The following is a 13,674-nucleotide window of genomic DNA, read 5'->3' on the forward strand; positions in this document are numbered from 1 at the left end:
GACCATCGCTGGGTAGATTACAAAACCTTAAATTTTTTTTGACAGTAGATGAATATTTTACTATTTTCTTAGGCAATGCGTGGGGTGGGGGAAAAGAAGGTGCTTGAACTGTGTCATAAGATGTACCTAATGGATAGATAAGGCAATGAATTTCACGAGTTAGATGGACGCACGAGGAGAAAGAAGGTGTTTGAATTCAGTTGTATCCATTATGTCTTAAGGGTACAGAGGAAATTAATGCGCCACCAATGTCACTTCTTCAACTACTATGCCAGGCCCCCGGTCTCATTTTATATGGTGTCAATTTGATGGACAAATATGGGGAATTTAGTGGTTTTTAATTTTATTATTTATGTGCTAGGTAATATTTAATATTTAATTCAGTTAAAATTTGACATCTCATCTAAATTTAAGATTTCCTAAGTTCCTGATTAGTATTTGTGTTTGACCTAAGGATCGATTTAAGAGTTGGCGAGACCCTATACGGTTGATGGTAGACAACAACAACACAATCAACTGTAGCTCTCTCTCTCTTTCTCTTCTGTCGTCCTACACGAGCATTGAATAACGTCATCATTGTCTGACCAACAATCATGCATCTGTTGTCTCTTACTCTTGGTCTCCTTCTTTCTACCGGTGACTACATCTCTTGATTTCCCAACTCTCGTTAGCGTATGTCGTCTTCTTCCATTAGCATCCACAGTTTCCTTCCTCTAGCGTCTCTTTTACTCGCCGACGACTCATTCTTCTAGCATCTTTTCTGACGTCTCTCGTCCTTCTCCTAGTGTATTATTTTATGAGCCCCTTTTTAAAGGCTCTAAGTATAGGCCTTAGTGACATGTTTTAAGTCGGCTCTCTTTGACCTCAATTCCATAGAAGGCGAAAGTTTTATTACAATAACTATAATTTATAAAAAAGGATCAATTTCACGCATCACTTAGAGTAATGTTTTGAAAGTTGGATTAGGTATCAAATTAAAATATGAGAGGTTTACCGTATTAGTAGTTAGACTGCTATCAAATTTGAGATTTATTTTTATAAAACAAAATTTATCACATGAGATTTAATAGATTTAAACTGTATTAAGTGAGATTAATTATCTTATCAGTAAAAGAGTTAATACAAATTTATGAAAAGAGTAAAATAAAACTCACGGTGAAATATTTAATTTAAGAATCAAAATTAAAAAAAAAATTATCCATATATTATCAAAATCATAGATAGTATTTAAATAATAAGGGTTAATCATGAAAATAAACCAATCTTTTTTGCAAATTTGTAATTTTATCTAATTATTTTAATTTTGGTAATTAGTTTTAAATTGACTCAATTTGGTGCAATTTTATCCGATATGTAAAATGAATTTAGAGAAAGTGTGTTCATGTTGACTTTGCATGCCAAATGTCATTTAATAATAATATTTGTGAAACACACATGTTTACATAAGTAAAAAACAGAAAAAAAAAAAAAGAAGAAGAAAAGAAATAGAGGCCACACTAAGGTAGGAGAAGTGGTTAGCGACAAGTACAAAGGATGGAAAAGAAGGTGTAAGCCGATAACTATGGCAAAAGATGAAAATAACTGTCAACTATGACGAAGGGCAATCGACGATAAAATGGCCTCAGCAGTGGCAGAAGGTGAAGAGGCTGTCATTGGTTATGGCGGCAAGCAAATAGGTGAAAGCGTCAAACGATGGCAAAAGACGGAGAGGTGACTGGCTCGTTTTCCCCTATCGATAGCTTTTGCACCTTCCTTTATCACCAACACGTTTGCCTCTTTCATCTTCTACCATTGCTAAACGAAGGCCTTTGCACTTTCAATGAGAGCCTTTGCACATTTTACCATTATCGCCGACGACCTCCATGCACCTTCTACCATGGTTGACGCCTTTTTATTGTCAATTGCCCATTGCCATAGCTAACAATCATCTTCATCTATGTCATAATCGTTACCCTACACCTTTTCTTCTATCATTTATATTTGTCACTGGCCATTTCCCCTGCCTCGTTGCAGTCTTTGCTTTTTATTTTTTATTTTTTTACTCATGTGTACATATGGATTCCACAAATAGTGTTATTAAGTGACACTTGGTATGTCAAGTTAGTATGAACACACATCTTTTAAATAATGATAAATAAAATTACACCTAATTGAATCAATTTAGGCGTAATTGTCAAAATTAAAAGAATTGGATAAAATTATAAATTCGCAAAAATGATTAATTTATTTTCATGATTAGCCCAAATAATAAACATTAACTCCTTTCAAGTATCTCAAATTATTTTTATATTTTTTAACATTTGAAAATAAAATGCAAAAATAAAAATATAACCAGTTCAACCAGATCAGTTTGGCTGGTTCACCAGCCCAACCGCCGTTCCTATGAAAAATTAATCGATTTTTCGATAAGCAATTTTTGGCCATGAATTGAATTGGTTTTTTGGCCAATTCTCAGTTCAACTAGTTGGAGGCAATTCTTAGAATACTACTTGCGAGGTTTAGTAAAACTGAATTGATTGTTCTTGTATTTTTAAAAATAATATTTATTTCCTTTTAACTTTTTTCTATCTTTAATATTTTGTAAATACTTAAAATAAACTCAGTACTTACTTTTTTTCTCTTTCTCTCTTCCTTAGACACAATGGCCGACAAGCAAGCCTATTGCGAATAGGGAGACAAGATTGTCGATCGCTAGGAGAAGAAGAGAGAAAGATTATAACATTAGTTATACTTTACGATATCGATGGATATATTTCTATCTCTCTAAGTTAAAGGGGTTTTTTTTCTTGAGAAATGTTCTCCTACCCGTGTCGGACAAACCTAACATGGGCATACAAAGGGTTGTGTGTGGGAGAGGTGGGGCCCATGCCCCTTCTAATTTTATCTGCATTAGGTAAATGTTATGTTGCTTGATACAAGTTACATAATAATTTCGTTTTCTTCTTTCTCTTCTCTCTTTTTATCTCTCCTTTTGATATGTTAAAGATAAACCTAAATCTTGAATTCAAGATAAATGAGCCTAAATTTATTTTTCTTATAATTTTTAATTTTTCTCCCATCTCATTAATTTCCCGCCCATTGCCATGGTCCAACCGAGTGGGGTGGGTTTGACCACACCAATGGTGGATGAGAATGAGATGGATTAAAGGTTGGAGAGGGGAAAAAGGAAACGTGGGTAGGGGTAAAATAGTCTTTTAACACACGAACACTTGATGTGTTTTATCTAAATTTCAGTTGTGTGGCGTGAAATTTACTCTTTAACAAAAGCATTTCTTTTTTTTTAGTTTGATAAATATAAAAAAAATTATTTTTAAGCTTAATTATTTTGAAGTAAAGTATTTTATTTGCAAAAAATAGAAAACTATTTAAATAAATAAATCTATTCTCACAACTTCAATAGGTGCTAGCTAGGAACAGTGCTATAGTTTTGAGTGTGTCGAGCACTAATTAACCTAACTTTGGTGTTCCGCCGCAAACGTGCGAACCTTTGATGGAAGGACAAGCACTTGAAGAAAGAAGGTTGACTTGAGTCTTCAACGCAAGACTAAACAGTGAAACACCCAGTCGTCAATTCAAGCATGATGAAGGCACGAAGGAACAAAGGCTTTTAAAGGCTAAAAGGCTAGGAGCACCAACTCTCAGTGGGATGGTATATTCTCAGAATAAACTTCCTCCACTTTATACATATATATATATATATTGCTTAAACTTTTAGATGAATATTTATTTAATGGTGATTTGTAATTATAGTTTACATTGTTTACTTCAATGGGGACAGAGTACAAGAGTTGACGTATGTGATGGATAACATGATTTCGTGTAATTTTTACGATGTATAAGTCAACTTAATATTATTTGATATTTGTATCGTCCACGCGTTGAAATCTTAAAATTATTTGGTCTCAGTGTGAGTGGATCGAGCAATTGTGACCTTAAAGTTGACTTAAAATATAATCAAAATTCATCATACATTAGGGTAAATAAGGCCGTGAGTATTGATGGGTAGGCATTGTTGGGTAAGATGTTGAGCCGTAAGAGGAAGGATTGGTTTACTGCCAATAGAAGTGGGGGAAGTGGAATAAATTTTTCTGCCATATGCATATGAATATGCACTACTTGCTTACTAGCTAGCCAGCCAGCCAGCCTCCCCTGCCATGCCATATGCTTTATGTATTAGATCCATTGATATTGTTCTCTAGATCGATGATAGATTCGAAGATGGAGAGAGATAATCGAGCCAACGAAGAGAGACATATATGCTTACAACTTCAACCAAGTGTTCAAAATCAACCCAAAAGCTGTGCAACGGCCTTGATCTCGATAGACGACTATAGTTGAAGCAGAATGGTGGATTGCCAATCAGGAAGAAAATACCTTCTTAATAAATAGAACATAATTAAGGTTATGTACTTTAAAGACCCTTTGACTGTCCTTTCTTGCTTAATTACTTATTTCTTTTCATAACTTTCCAACATTTTATATACACAAAATAGCTTGGGATTATTTTCACCTTTTAATTTAATTTTACGTATATGTTTTACTAATGTGTTGATGTTTAATAATAATTATTGATTTACTTCTCGCTAAAGACGTTTAAGTAGATTGGATCAGTATTGTTGGCCAGACTAAGTTGAGTCATGGGTGACTACTTATTGATTTTAACTATTAATTCTTTTATTGATTTAGATAGATATTGAATTTTTTCATAATAATAATATTTATATTAGCATTATGGATAGTATTATTTATTTACTATTTTGTCAAGTACTATTAATTTATTATTTCGTAGCATTAGATCTGCAAAAATGATATCAGTTATGATAAAACGTTGGCAATTATATGGCCACGTATATTTTTATATATAATTAAATCTTAAAAAAAAGTAGACGATTAAGGTAATCAAGCGGTCCACTCTAAAATCACCGTCTTAACTAACTAAACCTCCATACAAATAGATTGAAACGATAGATCCATAAATAGTCATTTATTTATTAAAAATATATATATATATATAATTAAAGAAAATAACACTTGGAGGAATTTTTTTTTCTTCATCTTTGATATTCATTTGTCTTAAGTATAAGAAGAAGATTTTGAAAATGTCTGAATAATCTTATTTTGTCTATCTTGTAAAACAACTCAAGTGCTCAGAAATTATAAAGAGAAAATTAAATTAGGTTATGAGTTTGGACTTATAAATTTATTGGTATAAATTTTATACAATATCAATAATATAAAGGGAGGTTAGTATAATTTCCCAAAATATACATATAAGTTAGTAAAAAACTACAAAAACACTTGTTAACAAAGGTTAAATTGGAATATTAATTTATTTTTGGCCTTTTTGACCAAGGGGAGGCGCTTTAAACCAAACAAGGGCAAAAGCTAGAAGGGGCCCACATTTGAGCTGGTCATCAACCAAATTAGGAATAAGATTCTGTCCCATTGTGGAATAGAATAGAACAAGTATGATAACCAATCAACAACTCTGCGAAAATTCATCACAGTAGCCAGTAGCCCCCCATTACCCATACCATGTGATGGCGCGCCATATGTAAGGAGTTGAGGGGGGACTGGAATGTAAATTCCTATTATTTTTTTATAATAAAAATATGTTGGTCACAATTATACTTCACCTTAGTCACATTATTATTTAAATTTAAATACAATAAAAATTTAAAAAGTTAGGGGTGGAGAGAGGAGAAATTAATATGGTTCGCTGATTGTGGGTGGGGGGGTGAATCGTGCAAAATGGTGGATACTGTTTTGACTTTCATTCACAGTCACGGAGAACCCATCAAAATCATCTACGTCTCGCCGCGTATTTGGATGCCCCCCTTCCCATCTTAATTTAGATACTACTACTTTTTCCAATTGCTTCATCTCTCTTCTATTTTTTTTTTTTACTTTTTTATTATTTAAATCATTTTAACTTGCTCTAATAATATAATCATTTTACAAAGAATATAATTATGTATGGAGATAGATTGAAAGTTTTGAGTCTTTTTTTTTTATTATGGCTCGATCATAATAATTAATTTATTAAGTGAAAACGTCATCTTCATCAAGCTGCCTAAAATTTGTAAGAAAAGGAATAATCAAAGTGTTCATGAAAATTTTCATAAAACTCTATGATGTTTAACTCATACTTTGAAAATAATAAAAACTTGAAGATTTTATTGAAACCAAAATAAGAGACTTGTCTTTTTTAGAATAAAAGTATTTTTATTTATAAAGTAGAATAGAACTTTCCTAAATTCCTTAGAATTAGATTTTTTATGGATAATGTTTATTTTGTTCTTTAATGTTTTAAAATTATGATTTTTATGGATAACATTTATCTTAATGTTTCAAGTCCTTATTAGAATTAGAATTCTTTATGAATAATATTTATCATTTTCAAATAACTTTCGAAGGGATTTTCGGATGTCGAAATTATCTAATTTGCATGTTGTGCGAACCTACCATCCCCCATTGAAAAAAATTACACATTTTAGTGCAAAAAATTATTTTGAGCTTTTAAGCTCTTTTAGTCTTTTAGTGACTTTTTCCCTATGAGAGATCACTTTTGTTTGTTTGTTATTTGTAGTTATTTTTGGGCTCAAGTTATATAATTACCTATATTTTTATTTTTTTATGTTAAAAATAATTAAATAAATTTAGAAAATATTGATTTTGAAAAAAAATAAAAAAAAATAACTCAAGACTAAAAAAATCATTTGAATTGGACTTAAAATGGTAAAAGTGAATTACGTGTTGAGTAAACGTCCTTAGTGAGTCGTGGTTGAGCAAAAGAAGGCATTAGTATAATTTATCAAAAAAGTATACAATTTGATTTGAGGGCGTAAGTGAAAAATGATTTTTGAATTGGGTTGTTATCAAAATTTTATGAAATGTTTGGAGAATTAATTTCTCAAGAAAAGTCGTCAAAAATTGAGCTTCAATGAAGATTATTCAAAAATTCTAAGGTATTGGTGTGATTATTTTAAAGTTTGGGACTTGTGCAATGTAGAAAACATATTTTTTATGGAAAATAATTCTAAGAATTATTTCTCAAAAAAGTTTTAAAAATTGAGACAGAGATAATTTGATCATTAATCGATTGTGAGGAGCGAACATAAAATAATGGGTCTTTTAGATTTATTTAATTTAATGAATAAGTGTAAAGTTAAATTGGAGTAGATAATAATGTACTATTTGACCAAGATAATAGTCAAATGTATATATATATATATATATATATATTGGTATATAAATATAAGTGTAAGAAAAAGAGAAAATAGCATATATATGCAAAAGTTAAGGTCATGTTTAAGAATGTTTTCTGTTATTTATTTATGTTTCTATTTCTACAAAAAAAAAATTAAAGAAAAATAGATAATGTGTTCATTTCTATTAAATATGAAATTAGTTTTAAATTTTAGAAAATAAGATAATATGTTCAAAATTATACAGAAAAAGAGATGTATAGATCGATAACAAGAAAAAAGATGAATGGTTAGTGTGATTTGATAAAGATGAGAGTTGTCATTGTCGTAGTGGTAGGAGGAGGCGTGGTGGTATTGGTTAATGGATAAAGACGATAAGAAAAGAGGAAGCGGGTGACAAAAAAGAAGGCATCGAGCGTCATTGTGGTGGCAGCGACAAGGATGATAAGATAAGAGGTCGGTTGTGTTGGCCATCATAATAATAAAGGGTGATAAGGAAAAAGAAGAGAGTGTGTGGTGAGTAGGTGAGTAGATGCAAACGAAATATTAAAAAAAAAATAAGTAAAGGAGAAAAAAAATTGTTGTTGTCAAAATTAAAAAAAAAACATATTTTTCTTAAAGGATCATTTTAAGATGTTTTCTAAAGTTTTGTACAACTTTAAAAAATAAAAAAAATAATTTTTATTCTGTAAATAAATAAAAAAATTATTTTAAACACAATTTTCCACAAATAAGCAGGCAAGGTGCGACAAGCCAAAAGCTAATGGCAATTTACTTGTTGCCAGCTTGAGAACTCTCAGATCCCCCATTGATCCCACGCCTGGCCTATTTCTCCTCTCTGATTTTGCTCCTGTCAAATAAATATTATATTATTTGATGTGAATAACATATTATTTTATGTTATACACACTATATGTATGTCCATATATTGTGTGTACGAGTGTGAAATTTGAAGAGCCCTAAAACTGGAGGGTGTGAGGTTACCACGCCTGTGGGGAAGAAAAATAGAAGATTAAATAAAGTAGCAAATATTAAAATTTAGAATTTCTTTTTTTAATTACTTAGGTGTTCGGGTTTTGTTTGTCTAATCTTAAAAAAGATCAATCTTTTCTCTTGATTCGACCTTCGGGTAAATCAGATACGGTTATAAACTTAAACACTCTTAAGCGGATATGCAGTTAATTTCGATCAAATGATATATTTTTATTTCCATTAAAAGTTGAATTATGGCACTTTTAAAAAAATTTGAGAGTTTTATCACTAGAGCAAAAATTTTAGAATCTTTTTGACTGGCTTAAAGCCAGCATCATTTGGACGGTCCAGATTGTAGGTACATTTTCTACTTCCTGTCCGTTCAAACTTTTAATTATAAGAATATTACTTTCGGTCTTAGTGTAATTACTATAACTTGCGGGGTTTTTAATGTATATAAAAAATCACATTCTTAAGAAATTTTAACAGTATTTTAGAAATAAAAATATTATAAAACTCAGGGGAATGACCCTGCATAACACGTGTAAATAAAATAAAATAAAAATTTTAAATAAAAATTCATGGCGCTTGAGACTCGTAATTTAATTTTTATCTTGTTTAGGAAAAATAAGTATCGATGTAGTTATGAAATTATTTTTTAAATTTATTTTAATTTAGAGATGTAATAAATTTAAAAAATTTATTAACATAATTACTTTTTATTGTTAGATAAGATATTAGAAAAAATATTTTAAAAATAAAAAATTATTTTAACAAGACTTTATGTTTTACATGTTTAATAGAATAGAGATAATTTTTGAGAAGCTAATGGGAGAGCAAATAAGTTGTTTAATCTCATCTTATGATTCCCACATCCACTAAAAGTGTAATTGGGGCTCTTGAGTGCAATTTTCACAATTGGTGCCTCCATAATAGCGATCAGTACCCAACAATAGTTGGATGATGACTCATTGTTATTATTTTTTAATGTATTTAAGTTTTTAATTCAATTTTTATTCCATTGTTATTATGTTTTGTAGCATTATAATCCTGTTACCTAAAACACAATACTTATAATAATAATATTAATTTATTTTATTGTGTTACATAAACATATTTTGTGTTGAATTTTCATTTATATAATAATATAATAAAAAAGACAATATAGTACAATTTTTAATAATTAGATAGTATCTTGCATGGATGTTATATTATTGTGTTAAGGGCTCCGAGTTTAAGTCTCTAACTTTGTACTTTTTTTTTTTTAAATAATGTTCCAAGCTTCTCTTGACTAGTCTTGAGAGAGAGTAGCCTTCCCTCTTAATTCGCCTTTCAGGTAAATTTAGATATTATCATAGTTTATACACACTTAGAGTAGACATTTGGGAAGTAACTACCCTCCTTTTAGATCCCCTTTATGTTATGCAGATGAAACCATTGGAAGGGCAACAAGACACCAAAATCTTGGCTTCACAAATATTCGAACCTTCAATATTTGCTTAAATCTCCTAGCACTTTACCATTACACCATGCCGATGGGTTCTCTCTTTGTTTTTTTGTATTAAGTTCCAATATGGCGGTTCTCTAAATGTGTCTGGCCTTATTATGATTAATTTAGTTGGCTAATTCTTTTTAGTTAAAAAGGAAAGGAAAAAAGAAAAAAGTCTACAACGGGTAGAATTTTTCCCCCCATAAACCAACTGCCTCTTGCCTGAACACTATATAAAGCCTAGGCACCCTCTGAAGATGATCAAGAACTGCCTCAAATCAAACACCATCTCTCTCCCTCTCAAACAAACAAACAAATTCAGTCTGTTTGTTTTGATCCGTCAGAAATGGTTATAAATCCCACTAGAGTGGAACATTTCTCAGACCCTTCATCATGCCACCACTTGACACTAGTCACAGTTGCAGGAGATTCAATGCCAATGCCAGTGGCACCATCTGAAGTCCACAGAGTTTGCTTGCCGCCCCAAAGAACCACTCTGCAGAAACTAAGGCAAAGACTGGCAGAGATCTTCTTCCCGGATGATCCACTCCACACCTTCAAGAACCAAACTTGTTTCAGGAAGTTTCTTCTGGCTCTTCACTTCTTCTTCCCGATCTTTCAGTGGGGTCCCGGTTACCGCCTCAGGCTTCTCCGCTCCGATATCATCTCTGGCCTCACCATCGCCAGCCTTGCCATCCCCCAGGGAATCAGTTATGCCAAGCTTGCCAATTTGCCCCCGATTATCGGGCTTTGTGAGTATACTGTCCAATTTCGTGTTGCTTTTGGTTCTGGTCGTCGTACAGAGCTATTTATAGAGGGAGGGTTGGTTGTGTGCAGATTCAAGCTTCGTGCCGCCTTTGATATATTCCTTCCTTGGGAGTTCCAGACACCTTGCAGTTGGTCCAGTCTCCATAGCATCTTTGGTTATGGGCACCATGCTAACTGAAACTGTCCCTTATTCACAAGATCCAGTCCTCTATCTTCAATTGGCATTCACTGCCACTTTCTTTGCCGGTGTTTTTCAAGCTTCTTTGGGCCTATTAAGGTACTAATTTATGTCAAAGTCTTTGAGCTTTTTGTATAGTAAACCGAAATGGTTCATTCTCTTCTGATTCTTCTGGATTGGGTGATTTTTACAGGTTGGGTTTTGTTATCGATTTCCTGTCCAAGGCCACTCTCGTCGGCTTCACTGCCGGCGCAGCAGTCATAGTATCTCTGCAGCAGCTGAAAGGGCTGCTTGGGATTGTTCACTTCACAAGCAAGATGCAAATAGTCCCTGTTTTGTCCTCTGTTTTCAGTCACAGAAATGAGGTAGAAGAAGAACCAAAGTTACTATTCTGGAAGAATATTTTTCTTATTTTTTACTAAATGCTTTTTTCTGAAGCCACTTTTTTTTTTCTCAAAATGAAGTCCAATAACTTGAGATTCCCTAATTATATATTGGGTTTAAGTGATATTTGTACATATTCCTTTCATCCTCTCTTCTTTTGAAGTCTACTGATTTGTTTACATTTTACTTTTGCAGTGGTCTGTGCAAACTATTGTATTGGGAATCACTTTTCTAGTCTTCCTATTGATTACCAGGAAAATTGTAAGCCTGATTAATACAGAAGCCCGTCAAAACTAATGTTCCAGTTTCTCAACCATTTGGTTCTTAGTTTTCAAAATTTTGTTTTGTGTTTCTTGACACAGAGCATGAAGAAACCTAAGCTTTTTTGGATCTCAGCAGCGGCACCGTTAACTTCAGTTATTCTCTCAACCCTTATTGTCTTCCTCCTCAGATCCAAGTTGCATGGCATTTCAACCGTAAGATGTGCCATTTCTTCTTCCCCCATTAAAACTTAATGTCAGTTCCTCAAAGATTTCTCTCTACTGGTTCCCTCAAAGTTGAGTCTTCGATGCGCAGATTGGGCACTTACCAAAGGGCCTGAATCCACCTTCGTCGAACATGCTATATTTTCACGGGCCCTATTTAGGGGTTGCAATAAAAACCGGCCTTATAACTGGAATACTCTCTCTCACGGTAAGTAACCGAAAAACTCGCATACTTCTCTGCTTGGATATCTTAGTCATATCTGGGGTGGTTTTTAAGACGTTTTGTTTGTTTTTACAGGAAGGAATTGCTGTGGGAAGGACATTTGCTGCTCTAGAGAACTATCAAGTAGATGGAAACAAAGAAATGATGGCCATTGGCCTTATGAACATGGCTGGTTCTTGCTCTTCATGCTATGTCACTACAGGTGAATTGCTTTTCTTTCATGCATATAAATAGTGAAACACTGAGCGAGTAAAGTTAAACTGTTTTTAACCGACTTTAACTAACCCTGCTGCAGGATCATTTTCTCGATCTGCTGTGAACTACAACGCCGGGGCAAAAACCGTGGTTTCAAATGTGTTCATGGCAGCAGCCGTGCTTGTGACCCTGATGTTCCTCATGCCATTGTTCTATTACACTCCCAATTTCATTTTGGCGGCGATCATCCTCACCGCTGTGGCCGGGCTAATCGACTATGAGGCTGCACTCCGTCTCTGGAAAGTCGACAAGCTCGACTTCTTGGCATGCCTGTGCTCCTTTCTAGGTGTCCTCTTCATTTCAGTGCCCTTAGGCCTGGCAATCGCTGTAAGTTTTTCGTTCTAAGAACATACGTAGAACGAACTAGAAGTGTGATTAACTATCTGATGAGTACTTGATACACTGAATCCAAATTCAGGTTGGAGTTTCAGTGTTCAAGATTCTGCTTCATGTTACAAGGCCAAACACTGTGGTTTTGGGAAACATTCCCGGAACACAGATATATCAAAACGTTAACAGATACAGAGAAGCTTCAAGAGTTCCCTCTTTTATCATCCTTGCTGTTGAGTCTCCCATCTTCTTTGCAAATTCGACTTACCTACAAGAAAGGTCAGTGAGCTTACGAAAACATTTCAGTTCACAGATCACTCGAAATAGTCCCCTAATTCATTGTCCTTGTAGTCATATTAAAACTATCTCATTTGAGTTATGTGATCTGACTTGTGCAACGTTCCTGCTGCAGAATACTGAGATGGGTTCGGGAGGAGGAAGAGCGTGTAGGATCGAGGAATGAAAGCGCGCTGAAATGCATAATCTTGGACATGACTGGTAGGTGCACTATAAAACCTTGCAGATCCTAGCAGATATAAATGCCATTTAGAGTCTCTTGCACTCAATAGTAGTAGTTCTTTCATGCATTGTCATAATTTCCTAGATCTAGGTGATAATATGTACCTTTCTGTTTATCATCCTCAGCTGTGACTGCCATAGATACAAGTGGAATCGACACAATTCGCGAACTTAGGAATATGTTGGAGAAACGATCACTTCAGGCAAGCGATTCACTCCTCCACTTCCAATGAGATTATGATTTTGTTGTTCTGTGCAACCTGTTACTTGGAGAACACTTAAATATAGTTTCAGAACTGGAGATCTGTTCTTGAAACTAGCCATACACTTGTCTGCTGAGTTTCTAGATTAACATTATGCAAATTGTATAGATTTTGGCACAGTTTTGATGGCAAATTTTGCTCTTGTTTTGAGCAGTTTGTGCTGGCAAATCCTGTTGGAAATGTGATGGAAAAGCTGCATCAGTCCAACACCTTGGAGTCGTTTGGGGTAAAGGGTGTCTACCTCACAGTAGACGAAGCTGTGGCTGACTTATCATCTCTGTGGAAGGCTCAACCATGAAGTTTCAATGGAAAGAAATGAAGCTGGAAGGCATCAATCACCTCTTCCATTAATTCCCCAGTGGGGTTGAGTTGGATCATCAGGATGTTTCTTTTCTTGTTCCTCCCGTTTAAACAACTTCAGTTTTGTTTTTCAGATCTTAATTATGCTCTTCTAAGAAGAGATTTTGAAATGCAGTGCACATGAATAACTTATGACCTCCTAATCCACCTTTACTAAGTGATTTGTTCTCCCCCATTTTGGTAGCAAAGATAAGGGTTTTTTTTTTTAATGACTAACAAATGACGATTTTAAATTATAAA

General features: G+C 33.5%; 1 protein-coding gene across 1 annotated transcript; it reads left to right on the top strand.

Annotated features, from left to right (window-relative positions):
* The first annotated feature begins 9,936 nt into the window (after positions 1 to 9,936).
* On the top strand, positions 9,937 to 13,602 carry LOC127793979 (probable sulfate transporter 3.4). Its single transcript, XM_052324815.1, has 12 exons — positions 9,937 to 10,421; positions 10,507 to 10,714; positions 10,809 to 10,980; positions 11,195 to 11,260; positions 11,362 to 11,475; positions 11,576 to 11,692; positions 11,783 to 11,909; positions 12,003 to 12,289; positions 12,381 to 12,571; positions 12,705 to 12,790; positions 12,938 to 13,014; positions 13,229 to 13,602. Exons 1-12 carry the CDS (start codon positions 10,016 to 10,018, stop codon positions 13,370 to 13,372), a joined length of 1,995 nt encoding a protein of 664 aa, XP_052180775.1. The 5' UTR covers positions 9,937 to 10,015; the 3' UTR covers positions 13,373 to 13,602.
* The last annotated feature ends 72 nt before the right edge of the window (positions 13,603 to 13,674 follow it).

This window comes from Diospyros lotus, chromosome 2 (assembly GCF_014633365.1).
Source record: "Diospyros lotus cultivar Yz01 chromosome 2, ASM1463336v1, whole genome shotgun sequence".
NCBI classification, from domain to species: Eukaryota; Viridiplantae; Streptophyta; class Magnoliopsida; order Ericales; family Ebenaceae; genus Diospyros; species Diospyros lotus.

Coding starts and splice junctions, on each gene's coding strand:
- LOC127793979 (XM_052324815.1), top strand. CDS start 10,016: ATGGTTATAAATCCCACTAGAGTGGAACATTTCTCAGACCCTTCATCA. Junction 10,981..11,194: donor TTTTCAGTCACAGAAATGAG/GTAGAAGAAGAA, acceptor TTACTTTTGCAG/TGGTCTGTGCAAACTATTGT. Junction 12,572..12,704: donor TCGACTTACCTACAAGAAAG/GTCAGTGAGCTT, acceptor TTCCTGCTGCAG/AATACTGAGATGGGTTCGGG.